Below are 14,608 nucleotides of genomic sequence, written 5' to 3'. Positions count from 1 at the left end.
CTTCACTTAAACTCCGACGATGCGAGAGAAGTTTTATTAAAAAGAAATATAGACATTTTCTCAGAATAATAAACAACAAACCTAACGGAAATGAAAGTTGAGAAGCCTCAACCAATCATGCTTAGTTCGCTTACAAAATGTGTATCGACCTCTGCACTAGTAAGAGATTTTTTCATTGCTTCTGCATTTCTTGAACACTTTGAATTTATGCACATCTTCAATTAGGGCAAAGTTTATGCTTCTTTAGGGCAAGGAAAATACTATTTTGATAGCTAAAAGAATCATATAAGGGCTCTGTTTCTTGACTTTCTTCAAGAGGTGCAATGGATTTACAACCTAGATGATGTTCCCATGGCGCGAACAAAGGACTGGTTTCGGTGCAAACAGCTCCAGCACCAAACCTAGAATTGTTCAAAAGCATTAAAACTACGATAAAAGCAAAGCTTCATTCTTTAAATCAATCAAATTGACAGAGTAGGTTGCCAAGGATATTAATTAGATCTGAACAAAGTTACCACAGATGATCCACGACTGAGATTTTTATTCCCTACACTGCTGAACAATCATATCTAGTGTGATAATAAACAATTTCGGTTATCAAAATAATCGAACGGTAGCAAAAATATTGCATATATCCCAGTTAATTTATAACCGAGTTCCCGGAGAAATGTTTGTTCTTTGTATTTGATTTAGTTTGGCGACGGAAACGGCAAACTCAAAAATGAAGTATAGAATCCACTCAATCCAGCTACCAACTCCAGAGGATTTCCCATCTACTCCTTAATCCTTGAAGGTTCTCCTACAGCACGCTCCATTCTTGAGTACCATTCACCTATGCGTGTGTGCTCAACCATATCTTTACCAGACCTCAAATAACGGATAGGTCTTAACACCCCAAAAACAGCAAGATCAGCCAAATTAGGTTTTGACCCCCCTGACACAAGAAACATATTAACGTGAACATTGTCTCCCGGACAAGAATAAGAATGAGATAACACATAGCTTCCTTATCAAGGCAAAACAAAACTCAAGTCGTTATCAGACAGTGTTACAAACTTTGTCCGAAACAACTAATGCTAATGACAGTATTCTCATTGCATAACTATTATTCAAATTGACTAAAATATAACTTCTAATTTAGACTGGATGAAAGAGACTACTTGACAAATAAAGACATAATTTTACTAGTTTTCCTTTATGGCGTGAGTATACTTTCATATCAAGAATTGCATTACATACTATAACTGTATTTCTTCTTTTCTTGGCCATAAGCAGATTCATCTATCTGTTTGTCTATGTGTGCCACCTAATGAATGCATCCCTGATCACCAACTAATTAAAAGTAATAATCTCATGCGATCTCTATGGAACACAACGTGCATAGGCCACAAGTTAGAGCACATACCAAGGAATTCCCGCCCATCTAAAGCATCAACCCATGTTTCTGCTGCTTCATACAGGGATGCACGTTCATCAGTAATGTTATATTTCTTCTTCAGTTTCTTAGACACAAAGTACATAGCTGCAGCACCAGCATACTTCACTGTAATTTTTTCTGTGTAACTAAAATTACCTGCAGTTACAAAGGAACTACGTTAGAATACTAATAATCACCAAAGTCAAAGTTCAAAATGGTAATACAGAAAATGGAAGAAAGTACATGTTTCAGTAAATACAAAAAGAAAATTGCCCTAGAGTGGCCCAAGATGCTGCATTATATGGGATGTACTTACCATTGCTTGTGATATAGTCAAAGGACTCAAGGGCCTCAGATGTATTTCGGTATATGTTTGGTGATAGCATATGCACCAGGTGATTATCAACCCACCTATACCACAATAATAAGCACACTCAAGTATCAATATTTCTAGTATCAAGCCTACTACCAAGTAATATGTGATCCTGAATGTAAAGGCTCCAGGCATGCCACAACACTATAGAAGAGCACTAATACTTCAAAATGTTTGGACAGCTCAATTTGAAAAAGTTAATAACATGACTATAAATCTGTTTGCAATTGGGAGGGTGCACTAAAATCAAAGCGGTTAAAAAAATCTAACTTATGAAGAGTTTGGCCTCAGTGGAGAACTGGAGATGTACTTTTCCGAAACCTGAACATTAGCACAATAAGCTAGAGAAAGAAAAGATAGCATACTTGCGCCACTTTTTCTCTTCATCATCCTCATCTGAGGTAGAAACTGCTATTCTCTGTGGTACTCTGTCAGGAAGAATCTTCTCAGTCAAGGTATCAATTATATCTGCAAACAGATGCATAATTAAATTTAACTGAAACATGTAAAACTATCTCAAGAAACAGAAAATAACTAAAAATTCAACCAATCATAGAATATACTATTACAAGTAGAAATCAAACCGTGAAAAAGTAAACAATCTAAGAACAGCAACCTGATGAATCAACTAGCTGTTCCCCATCCACCATCAATATCGGAACCTTCTTATACTCCGAAAACTTGATCTCTTTCTTACTGAGTGGGTTCACCTCCACAATTTTGTACGGTATATCATAGTAGTCCAAGAATGCTGAAACAACAAATCATCGCGTAAAAAACCAAATAAAAGTAACATGTTAGCTCACGATAAATGGGCAGTCTTGTGTAACAATACCGAATACACAAATTAAAGTGTTCGAGAGATTTGTTAAAAACTCAAACTTTTAACTGATTATCACAGTACCATCAACCCTAGTGCACTACTGTTTAAACAAATTCCAATTCCAAGCAAAAATTTCGTCGATTACAAGTAAAAAATCCGATTAATTTCCTTTCATAATGATGAACCGAATCGATGCAGTTTAAATTCAATGCTTCATCCTTACTAGCAGACACAACATTCCTACTAAAATCGAACATATCAACAACTAGTGGATGAGATTCAACATTCATAGCTAAAATTCCAGAACCTGAAGCAAAAGAGAAAGAGAGCATTTTTCACCTTTCACTTTGTTGCAGAAAGGGCAAGCTTCGTACTGGTACAGCACAACCTCCTTGGGAACGAGCTCAGCCGGAGGCGGCTCTTTGGCGTGGACTTCCTGAGCGAGCGACGTGGCAACAGCCACCGAAGCCAGAGTTCCGGCGACGCCGACGGCCAGCTTCCGGCAGGAAAATGACTCGAACCAGGGACGGCGACCATGAGAGCCGGTGGAGCTGTAGAGAGCTACCTGGAGAAGGCGGTGGGAGGGTGACGTGGCGGTTGCGCCGCCGTGGAGGGTGGCGATGGATCGGGAGAGGATGGGGAAGGAGGCGAGAGTGGAAGCCCTTCTCATGGTTGTTGGCGGTTGAGGGAAGATCGATTTGGTTTTGGAAGAGTGTAGAGGAGAAAGGGTTTATGTTGATTTTGTGATCCAAGTACTGTGTGTGGGGTTTTGGGCTTTGCGTGGTCATATCTCACCCGCGGGTGTGATCTAGTATGTTGATTATTATTTACGCGGCCAAGCTTTAGGTCTATAATTATTGTTTGGCCAATGGAAACCTCTAAATTCTTTTTCTTTGGCTGAGAGAAACTATAGGTAATGTTTAGGAAGATTTTTAAGGCTTTATACATTATAATTTTATTCTTTGTTTTTTTTTTATTCAAGGAAAAAACAACACGATCAAAACAAAAACTATAAATAAAAATCAAGGCTATAACCGCCTCCAAACTAATCAAACTAAAAGGCAGAGCAAAGAGCAAACAGAAAATGGGGGCTGCTCAGACCACAGAGAAGCATAGAGGGAATGAACCAAGTCTGCTAAGGAATCGGCCACAAAATTGGCCTCACGCCAAACATGCAAGAAGAAAACATGAGAAAAATGGGTAGCCAACCTTTTTATATCCTGGACCGGAAACTTGATTCTCCAAGAAACCCCAATGCAATAATTTACTGTGTCAATCGAGATCTTAGAATCTCCTTCAATGAACAAAACTTAGGAAGTGATGTTAGAGAATTTTATTCTTTGTTGTAAGGGTTGGAATGGATGCAAATGGTTCATTTTTTGACTAAAATCGAACTTTATTCAAGCATTTTAAGAATTAAGGTTGATGGTATCAATCAAATATTTCTCAAAATGAACCATATTTAATCTACATTTCCTCATATATGGGTAAATCGTTCTACTTTGCATGCTTGGCTATTTAATTTCCGTTGATGATCGGCTTGGTCAAATCAAACCGTGATCAACGTCATAGTTCGGGGTTGTTGTTGCTCTCTCGGTGCTAGACTGTCCATTCTTATTAGGTGACTTTTAGTATATTATGATCGTGAATTAGTCACATTGTTACATTCATTAATCTTATTGAACCTAGTAAATTGATTTATAAGCTGATAAATGAAACTTATCACCAACAAAGTTAACCGAACAAGCGATATATTCAGCGAAAATTGGACAATCCCACAGATACTCAAGGAGTCAAGGGACATGAAAAACAAATGAAAATACATAAAAGGACTCTTGAAGAATTTTTATTTTTTATATTTTTATTTATAATTTTTCTTTCAAAACAATAAAAAAAATCTTTCCGATTTTTATCCCCGTCTAAAACCCCGAGTTCTCCCCACACTGACAAAAACCCTTTTACTTGACCCACCAGTTTACCTTCAATCCTTCATCTTCCTCCATGCTCACTCTCTGAGCTCGACTAACACACTCCGTTATCCACACCCCACACTCCACCATGTCCTCTGCTTCCAAGTTCATTCGCTTCGGCACCGCCCTCTTCCATTTTCCCAAACCAACTCTCTCTCCTCCTCCCTCTCCTTCCCTCCTCCCTCTCAAACCCTTCGCCACCTCACAATCTCTCCTCTTCTCCCGCCACTGCTCCTCCTCCTCCTCCGCCGCAGTCGCCTCCGTCGATACCTTCACCGCCAGTGGCACCGAAGCCCCTGTGCACCACCCCTGGCCGGAGTGGGTGGCTTTCGTCGACGGGCTGAAGACCAAGGGCTACTTCATCAAACCGCCGCCGCCTGCGGAGGACGGCGAGAGTGACGGCGTTTATACGGACATGAATCAGTTGAAGGATGCTTGCCTTAGCTTTGCTCGTGACCGCTTTGATGTTTTCAAGTAAGATTCTTTTTATGTATTCCTCTGTTTGAATTATGAGTCTCATTTCAATTTGGATGTTTTATTTGATCAAATTCTATGGCTTTTTGGATTATAGATGCAGTTGAACTGCATTATAAATTGAATGCTCTAAAGAACATGAATTTTTGAGTTTTCGAGTGAATTCTTATATAACATTAACCAACTATGCACTAGTGCATGAGCATCTGAAGGTTTTGATCATTTCTTGCATGATTCTGACCTTTTGGTTTTTGATTTCTGTGCAGATCATTGTCTGTGGCAGACATTCAAGCACTTGTGGAGGGTGGATGTCCCAATCTGTTGCGAAAAGCTGTGAATTCAGGAAAGCGATTGAGATTGTACGTGAAGCTGGATGAAGGCGATGTATGTAATCTCTCTGATCTTCAAGATTTATGAATCATATTTTGTTGATGGAAAATGCACACATGCATATGAAAGCTATTTTAGAATGTGAAAATGTAGAAGGTAGGCGTTCTATGATGCTAAATTTATTTTGTTATTGCATAAATGGAATTGTAGATTGTGATTGGGATAATGCTTTCTTGTATAGGTTTGTGGTGGTTGCAATCTGCGAGGTTCCTGTGACAGAGCTTATGTTGTTCTTAACGAATCTGAAGCCGCTGCCCGCACAGTGGATATAGTGCGAATATTAATGTATTATGCACTAGATCCACTCGTTATTTCTGGGCAAGAGAAACCTCCTGGTAGAGAGCTTATAGAAACATCTGCAAGAAAACTGCTGTCCAAGTTGCTTCAACTCAGTGAAACAGCTGTTGACCCATCACTGCCAATGCCTGCGGCCAAAGTTCTTACGAAGAAAAAACCATCTGTAAGTTTCATGGATGATGAGCCGTCTCAAACTGCTGAAATGAAGAGAGGAGATTGGATGTGTCCCAGGTGAGTCACACCATATGGACGTGTCTTAGTTGACATCAATATTATATTTTAAACTACATATCTGCATTGCTTTAAGACTTGATTGGAGACTTAGGAGGTTTCGTTTTGCTTTTCCCATATACGAACATATTAATGCATATAGAAATGATATGGTGATGCTACCTGAGTGATATGGAGTCATATCCATTTTCCATTCCTTATTTTTGAGATACAGACTTGGATTTCATGATTTACTCAGTCTTTGGCGTAATAGAGCATGAGTTTTTCTCTTTGTCTAAACAAGAAAATGCTTTGGTTCTATGTGTGAGCCTTGAATTTATCACCACTATTTTTCCTTCACAAGTTTTTCTTGTATTTGCTTGTGTCTGTCTATGCACTGTATCTTACACGTTTAGTTCCATCGCATTGTACTTGTAGTAACACATTCCTTGAAATTGAATCCCAGTTTCACTAGATTCTGAACCACTGTCTTTTCTATTGTATTGCAGGTGCAATTTTCTGAACTTTGCTAAAAATATAAGATGTCTAGAGTGTAAAGAAGAGGGCCCGCGAAAAGTTGATATGGGTGATGTTGAAATGAAAAAAGGAGACTGGGTCTGCTCTGAGTAAGTCATTTCCATTGCGAAATAATCATGTAATTCATTTTACTGTTTTAAAGTGGATCCAATATTAATAGACGTCTTTTGTTTTTGCCACCGCTCTGAAAAAGTAAAGTTTGAACCTTTGGAGTTTCTAAAGCTGTTGAATTTGATTATTGTACTTGTAATATGTACAAGGTTTCCATCAACTCTTCTTCATCAATTTTGTTCGAGTAGCTGAAATCTGATAATGTTGATGTGATTGTCATACTTCAACATGGACAGAGCTATTTTGTATGCCATCTTCCTTAAGGATAGGTTGTTCACGTGTGTCTAAGTGACTTCCCAATGCTGACTTTATATTGGGCCAGAGGTTCTGACTGCATGAGATGGAGATATAATGTAGCATAAAATTATTTGATAAATTAATGACACATGGAAGATTTGGAATATACTCCAGCTTTTTCTTAGTTTAGGCCACCACCACATTCTGGTTTCCGAGTTTTACATATCTTTATATTGTTACAGGTGCAATTTCATGAACTTCGCTAGAAATTTTCGCTGCCTAAAGTGCAAAACTCAAGGGCCAAAGAGACCCGGTGTAGATGATGTCAAAATGAAGAAAGGAGACTGGAACTGCCCACAGTAAGTCTTCTCTCTGTCTTGGCAAATGCAAAGATATTCAGCTAGCCAGCTTTACCCTAAGCTGGCACATCAAAAGCCCCGATCAACAATAATGTTCTTCTAAAACCCCAGAGGAACTGACCAAATCAGCAAGATTACCACTTTAGGAGGAGAACAAACACCACCAAATGCTCTACCTTTTTCGTTTGTAATTTTAATTCTATTTTCATCAGTTAGCTTTTGTTTTCCAGGTGTGGGTTCATGAATTTTGCAAGCAAAAGGAATTGTTTGCGCTGTGAAGAGGTACGGCCCAAGATAAACCCTGGAGATTGGGACTGTCCCTCGTAAGTCTCTCTTGCTCTTTGTTTGTGTGTGGCTTAGATTTAATATTTAGGTCGACTATATATAAATTACTAAATGAATTGCATATTTGTAGATGTAATTTCATGAATTATGGGAGAAACACAGAATGCCTGAAGTGTAAATGTGAACGCCCTGAAGGAGAAACTACAGTATACCCTAAGAAGAAACTACATACCGAATATGAGGAGCAAATATGGAGGCGTCCTCGCTAGTGTCTTTTGCTTATAGAACAAAAACTTGGTTTTTATGGAGATTTTTTTCAAGGCAGGTGGTGCAGGACATGATTACTCCTGGTGACCGAGCACTCATAATTATTCTGGTTTGTGATCACACAGAAGAGCACTCGGGTGTATTGATGATATGTCTGCAGTTTTGTTCATTAATTTTCGTATACTGGAGCAAGAACATTAGCATGTTTTTAGCTATAACTTATCCCCAGAACATTAGCATGAACTATGTGTGACAAATGAACTTAAAGCTATTACGGAAGAGTATTTCTCCAAATTTTTACTTAAACAATCTCTTAGAATTGTAATTAGTCAGTCTTCATCTTTGTCAATACTTTTCTTGTGACAGTTAATGAACAATTATCTTCTTACTATCATGTCGAATAGCTTTCCCAAAACAAAACTCAAGCATGCATGAGATTTTGTTGCTTTGCGAAAACTGGCGCAACATTTAGATCACTGCAAAGTTATTATTATTTTTTATATTTTTTATTTGTATCAAATGAAGTGATTTAAATTTATACGGAAGAAAACTATACAAGCTATACAAATAAACGGGCCAACTTGTAACATAAATACATAATGCTAGACCAGTAGACTTGAACTTAATTTTCAAAGTCCTTAACGACGATATAGGAGCTACATACTCTCCAGTACATCATAAGACTAGAAAAACAGTCAATTCAACCAATAAAAAGTCCCAAACCGATAGAGCACCAACACTGTTGGTGAAGAAAACGTCGGAACACCAACGGAGTCATCCAACAGAGTCATCACTCGTTGTACGTGTGCTTACTTCATGTTCATGACCACCACACCATGGCTCAAGCTCAATAGCTCAAAATCAGTACTTGTGTACACCCAAAAAAAACAGAAAAAGAAGAGAGAAATAGGAATTATCTGTGATGGCGAGAAAGCCCTTCTGAGGAAGCAGACTTGATTCGGAGCTCGAGGGCAGATGTTGTAATTTGGCATAGTGCGCGAACATTTTAACTCTACCTCTCTTTCCCTCCCATCGAGAAAGAAAACCCTAGGAGAGAGAGAGTGAGGCAGTAGAGCTACAATGTCGTCAATGCGCGACCTCTACCACTTCACCAAGATCAGAGCCGCCCGGAATGTTAAACGCGGCAAAGTTAACATCATCGGCGTCGTTCTCGAGCACGGATTTCCCAGAAAGTCCAAAGGCACCGGTAAATTTTCCCTTTTTAGTAATAATGTGCTCGGAGAATGATCGATTCTTCTTCACGGTTTGTTCTTGTCTGCGGAGTCGTAATGTGTTCTGATGTTCATTTTTGTAGTCCGGAGAGTTTGGTTTTGTTTGATTGATTGGTTTTAGAACTATTTTATGAATGTGGGGGTGTGGTGGCTATGATGAAATAAAGGCCGGACTTACGGCTGCCGCCGATATTGGTTTCGGTAGTAGATTGATGATACTCTTGACGTGAAGGTGTTGTTTGCTGAGCCACTGCTTGCTGAAACTGTGCTCTGTATTTGATGCAAATTGTTAATTTTTGTTTTTGATTGAGTGATTGCAATGATGTTTTTGTGGTGGCTATGATGAAACAAAGGCCGGACTTACGGCTGCCGCCCGATATTGGTTGGTAGTAGATTGATGAGACTCTTGACGTAAAGGTGTTGTTTGCTGAGCCACAGCTTGCTTTCTTCCTTGTTTGTTTTCACATTTCTGCTCAATATATGCTCTGCATTTGATGAGGTTTTATGTAATTTTGGGTTGCATGTTAGGTAATTGCAATTATTCAAATGTATGACTTTTGTTGTGGCGATGATAAACAAAAGCCAGAGGTACAACATCGTAGATTGGTACAAAGGTGTTAATCGATCAGCCATTGCTTGCTTTGTTTAATAAATTTGGCTAAAGCAAAAGATGCAAAATGTTAGAATCTATTTGTATATTGATTATTTTGGTCACATCTTTTGCAGATTGGTATTACTTCGTGAGGATAATTGATGAGACTTATCATGATATTGGGTTACCCGTTCATATATTCTTTGAAACTATGGATAGAAGTCCTCGTGTTTTGTCTCCTGGAGACATAATTCAATTTCAAAGTGTTACGGTAATTTGCGAGTTAAAGCCATTTTATCTATGCTATTTCTTGCTTCATTTAAATGGACAAATGATTGAATTTGTATTGATTCTTCTTTTCAAGTATCAATTGAAAATTGGAAGAAAATTGTTCTAATTTTAATAAAATAAATTCATTCTCTTTTAAACCATAAACTTTCACCTTGGTGCTTACATGACAACTTAGTAAATACAGAATAGGTCAGAATATACATGTTTCCTCAAACTGTTGTGATACATGAACACAAACAGTTGCCAAGCATTTTGTATTTGTTAGACCTTACATTATGAATCATGGTTTAATTTGACCTGATGCATACTGTTTTAAGCCATAAAACATTTTGTATTCATTCTCTTTTAAACCATAAACTTTCACTTGGCCTTTGTGCTTACATGATGACTTAGTAAATAGAGAATAAGTCAGAATATAAATGTTTCCTCAATCTGTTATGATACATGAACGCAAACAGTTGCCAAGCATTTTGTATTTGTTAGACCTTACATTATGAATCATGGTTTAATTTGACCGGATGCATACTGTTTTGCAGGTGAAAGTTTTTGGAGATGAAGTGTCTGCAGTTTATAACAAGCAGTACTCTAGCTTCGCCCTGTATGACGGAAGAGATGGTAGTGTTCCTTATCAGACTTCTCAAAGATTCCGTGAAAGGGACCTAGACAAGAGATTTGTCACAGACTTGAGAAGATGGTTTCGGGATTTCCCTATTGATGAAGGTATAGTAGAAAGAAATGGTATAATCTTCATTTATATACATTTATGGATTAATAATATTCCAAAACAAAATAAAATGTCATGGTTATTGATGATAAATGTGGACACGATTCTAAAGGATGACATGCTACATATTAGAGTTATGTAATATGAATTTGGTTATAGTTCCAAATGAATTGGGATATATATATATATATATATATATCCTATCCAGAGCGGAGCTCCGTTTTGAAATTAATGTGTGAAGTTTAAGTTTTGGGTCACTTTTCGGTCGCATATCCACATCTCGACCGTTCAGTTTTTAGGTACTAGTGTATAGATCATCTCTGCAAATTTTCAGCCAAAATGATGATCGTTAAGGCATTGATAACTTCCTTAAAGCTAGTACGGTTCAGGTTGACAGATTCAGTCCGTCCATTGGTTTAAGCGAGTTAGATACCTTAACGATCATCAATCTGGCTGAAAATTTGCAGAGATGATCTATACACTAGTACCTAAAAACTGAACGGTCGAGATGTGGATATGCGACCGAAAAGTGACCCAAAACTCGAACTTCACACGTTAATTTTCAAAGCGGAGCTCCGCTCTGGATAGGATATGTATATATATATATATATATATATATATATATATATATAGCATTTCTCCACATTCTGAAAGTTATCAGAGTCTAGACGTGCGATGGCAGGGATGTATGATTTTGATTGGTGAAGAAGTTAGTCATTATGCATCATTGCTCATTTAATTTTCATAAAAATGTATGTGCTTTTGTAGGCCCAAGTAATTTCTCTTTCGCGAGACAATTGACAGAGGGAGAGCATTTTAATTTGTTTTGTAAAGTAAGTCTATCGTTTTTGGTATATATGTAGCCTCATTACAATATAGTTTTGTTGATAAACATCCAACTAGGTTAACTTTCTTATTTCTCTTTGCATACTGAGTACAAATTCTTTCTCTTGTTATATATCTCAAGGTACTTTATGTCTATGAAGGAGCTGGAAGTCAGTGGACAGCCTTTGTTTGGGATGGGAGTGATGCTCCTCCAGCCATAATTCACAAAAAGTAATAGCAATAATCATCCATGTTTGGGGGTCTGAATGAGAGGGTACTCAAGAAAGTTATGTTTGACTGATATACTAAATCATGCAAGTTCTGAATCGCAGGCTCTCAGAGGAGATGCATCAGCCATTAGCTCTACATGTGGAATCTTTTTCTTTAGCAAGAGATATTGTATGTAGCTTTCCGACTTTAGGAACTGTGTTAAGGGTGATATCTCAAGATATTGAGCCAGACTTCCTCCCTTTGTTGAGAGCTGGCAACTGGGTAAAACTTACAAATTTGATGTGTGAATTGCATGATGGACTATGGCGTGTTGTGTTGACTCAGTACTCTAGGATTCATTATGCATCAAATGGGGATCAATTCAAACCTCAGCCACAAAGGTTGTGTTTAGTATACACATTTTCATCATATTGTTATGTATTGCATTGTTTGGTTGCATATCCTACTAAAATACTCGTATATTGGTCAGGTTATATGATGAGCGGTTGTTACGAAATCCTAGAAATTTGAGACGAATGCCACAATGGAGCTTACCTTGGCCTACTCGAATTACAGGTAGCACATTGTTGATTTCTTAGTGTTATAGAGAATTTTCAAGTTTTCCAACTTCTGCCATTGTTTGTAATTTATATTTTGGAACGTATCTTATGATACTGACGAGGTTCTTTGCTCTCCTAGAGGTTGATGTTGATGATGATTGTGAATTTCGTACCTTAATGGATGTTGTCATGAGTACAGAGGTATCTCATCTATCTCACATCCCATACTTTCTCATTGAGATTTTTAATTGTTTTGTTTGCTTAATTAAAAATGGTCTCACTTCCCTTTACAGTTGTGTTATGTGGATTTATATTCCTGTCTGACTATAGTAACTTGCACATAATTTGCTAATACTGTATGTAATTTCATAATCACTTGTCTTTTTTAAATTACAAATCTTATATAGGTGATGGTTGGTTATAAGTGCGTTGTTCGTGTTGTATCGGTTTTGCCATGCCGGGCAATGGACTATCACTACCCTGATGGGGTCCTTAGAATTAGACTAACGTTAGAAGACCCAACTACCAGAATTCATGCCTTTTTGTATGCCGAAGATGGGGTAAGAATCCATTTCAGTAATTTTGTTTATCAGTTGATATTTTCATAAGTATTTCTATTCTGATCATTAATATATATTTTTTTCTAGTTGAAGTTTTTCAATGGACATTCATCTGATGAGGTATTGAGTACAAAGCGAAATGCACTGGTAGGAGCTTCTGCAAATATTGATGGAGAGGAAGAAGAGGATACTCCTCGAAACCCACCTTGGGTGCAAGTTTGTTTAAGGGCGCAATATCAAATTGAAGGTGACTTAGAGAGTCGAGAGTACATAGTATTTGGCACGAAGCTTAGAGATTAGAGTACATGCTTATATGATTAACCTATTTTGGAAGAGAGAATATTTGTAATACAACTCTTGTAACTGGTTTTATATCTAATATGTTATATGTGTACATCCCAGAAAGACCTATCTTCATTGCCATTGTCTATTTTTCTTGATGATGGTCTTCTGAAAAAAATTTGACAGAAAAAACGTAAAGGGTAATGACTTAAAGTCCAACCGAAGTTGCAACTCGGACGAGAAAAAGAACTGAAGTCGGCAATATAAACCCAATGCGAGCTTGAATTTTTGGGTTTTTATCAAATTTCTTTTTGGTGGAGTGTAGACCTGCATGTGACGAACAACAACTTTTGACTGGACTGTTCACTTGAATATACTATGCAGTCGCAGACATCTTGCTCCATTAATGACTTCATTTCCTAAAAAAAATAATTCAAGCCGCCTTATCAATCTGATGAGTTGTATCCTGTTTCGAATCTAGTAAAGGGCTTTGCAATGTTATAAGGGTCTGGATCATGGAACATCATATTTTACACAACTTTTTACATATCTTATGAGTCATTAAATTTAAAAACATTTAAGAGTCTAGATTTATTATTTGAATGATGTCAACACAACATCAAATGATATGGAAAATGACATGGCATTACATATTTTCAATCAAAATAATGTACACTTTTCTTTATTAAAAGAAAAAAGAAATCAAAATTTGGGAAATATTGTTCTTATGAGAACTGTACGCGATTAAAAAAATAAACAAATAAAAATAGCAGAAGAACAAACACCAAAAGTAGAAAAGAAAAAAGAAAGAGCAGAAACTAGGGGTGCTGATGGATCAACTATGTATGAAATAGGGTTCATAGCTCTATAATCACCAAACATGATTACAGCCGATTGCAATTCAATCAAATGGTATAAAACAATCAATTAACATATACAGATTCTACACATGGAAAAACAGAATATATAGACATATAGTGGAGGAACACAACAACGTGAATATCAATTTGAACTCGAATGTATTGAATGATGCCAAGTTCGAATTGAAAAATCGATACAAAGGAAATACATTCAAGTGCAGGAACCCTTCGTTTCTGGGCTATTCATCGAACTTAAAGAAATTATATTGCCATGGGAAACATGTATGATTGCCTCGTTCATAGATAGATATGATTGGAATTTGAATGTATGATTGCCATGTTTATATTTTCTGCTCTTCCTTTTTCCTTTTTTCTTTCTTTCTTTTGGCATTTGTTCTTCTTCTATTCATCTTCTTCTTCTTTTCTTTTGGCTATGTATAATTTCTGATAAGAAAAAGTATTCGCCAAATTTTGATTTTGTTTTTTTTTCTTTTAATAAAGAAAATTTTAATGTGTTATAATTTTTGATTGAAAATATGTAATATCATGTCATTTTCCACATCACTTGATGTTGTGTTGACATCATTCAAACAACAAATCCAGCCCTTAAATGTTTTTAAATCTAATGGCTCGCAAGATGTGTAAAAAGTTGTGTAAAATATGGTGTCTCATGATCCGGACCTAGAGGTGGCAAACGGGCCGGCCCGGCCCGGCCCGACCCA

At 37.2% G+C, this 14,608-nt stretch overlaps 3 protein-coding genes and 2 non-coding genes across 8 annotated transcripts; 4 read left to right on the top strand and 1 right to left on the bottom strand.

Moving 5' to 3' along the window:
- Positions 1 to 448: 448 nt before the first annotated feature.
- LOC112176107 (prostaglandin E synthase 2) lies at positions 449 to 3,400 on the bottom strand. Its single transcript, XM_024313932.2, has 6 exons — positions 2,953 to 3,400; positions 2,407 to 2,541; positions 2,156 to 2,258; positions 1,734 to 1,828; positions 1,406 to 1,573; positions 449 to 934 (listed from the first exon to the last, which is right to left on the bottom strand). The coding sequence occupies exons 1-6, from the start codon at positions 3,281 to 3,283 to the stop codon at positions 774 to 776; spliced, it is 993 nt and encodes a 330-aa protein (XP_024169700.1). The 5' UTR covers positions 3,284 to 3,400; the 3' UTR covers positions 449 to 773.
- Positions 3,401 to 4,550: 1,150 nt separating this feature from the next.
- Positions 4,551 to 8,050, top strand: LOC112178983 (zinc finger protein VAR3, chloroplastic). Its single transcript, XM_024317265.2, has 7 exons — positions 4,551 to 5,057; positions 5,324 to 5,441; positions 5,629 to 5,975; positions 6,464 to 6,580; positions 7,082 to 7,198; positions 7,429 to 7,521; positions 7,614 to 8,050. The coding sequence occupies exons 1-7, from the start codon at positions 4,672 to 4,674 to the stop codon at positions 7,750 to 7,752; spliced, it is 1,317 nt and encodes a 438-aa protein (XP_024173033.1). The 5' UTR covers positions 4,551 to 4,671; the 3' UTR covers positions 7,753 to 8,050.
- A 697-nt stretch (positions 8,051 to 8,747) lies between these two features.
- On the top strand, positions 8,748 to 13,161 carry LOC112178965 (protection of telomeres protein 1a). 4 transcript variants are annotated; one of them, XM_024317246.2, is made up of 11 exons: positions 8,836 to 8,957; positions 9,511 to 9,596; positions 9,709 to 9,845; positions 10,402 to 10,585; positions 11,358 to 11,422; positions 11,557 to 11,645; positions 11,747 to 12,025; positions 12,115 to 12,200; positions 12,324 to 12,385; positions 12,592 to 12,744; positions 12,832 to 13,161. In XM_024317246.2, the coding sequence occupies exons 2-11, from the start codon at positions 9,533 to 9,535 to the stop codon at positions 13,042 to 13,044; spliced, it is 1,332 nt and encodes a 443-aa protein (XP_024173014.1). In that variant the 5' UTR covers positions 8,836 to 8,957; positions 9,511 to 9,532; the 3' UTR covers positions 13,045 to 13,161. The 4 variants fall into 4 exon arrangements, with proteins under 4 accessions (XP_024173013.1, XP_040366037.1, XP_024173014.1 ...); XM_040510102.1 differs by lacking the exon at positions 8,836 to 8,957 and adding an exon at positions 8,965 to 9,399; XM_024317245.2 differs by lacking the exon at positions 9,511 to 9,596 and having other exon boundaries at positions 8,748 to 8,957.
- LOC112181063 lies at positions 9,131 to 9,233 on the top strand. Its single transcript, XR_002928673.1, has one exon. It is a non-coding gene; the product is annotated as a small nucleolar RNA snoR113 (small nucleolar RNA).
- On the top strand, positions 9,317 to 9,418 carry LOC112181062. Its single transcript, XR_002928672.1, has one exon. It is a non-coding gene; the product is annotated as a small nucleolar RNA snoR113 (small nucleolar RNA).
- Positions 13,162 to 14,608: the final 1,447 nt, after the last annotated feature.

Source organism: Rosa chinensis, chromosome 7, assembly GCF_002994745.2.
Source record: "Rosa chinensis cultivar Old Blush chromosome 7, RchiOBHm-V2, whole genome shotgun sequence".
NCBI classification, from domain to species: Eukaryota; Viridiplantae; Streptophyta; class Magnoliopsida; order Rosales; family Rosaceae; genus Rosa; species Rosa chinensis.
This window is presented reverse-complemented; position numbering and strand designations above follow the sequence as displayed.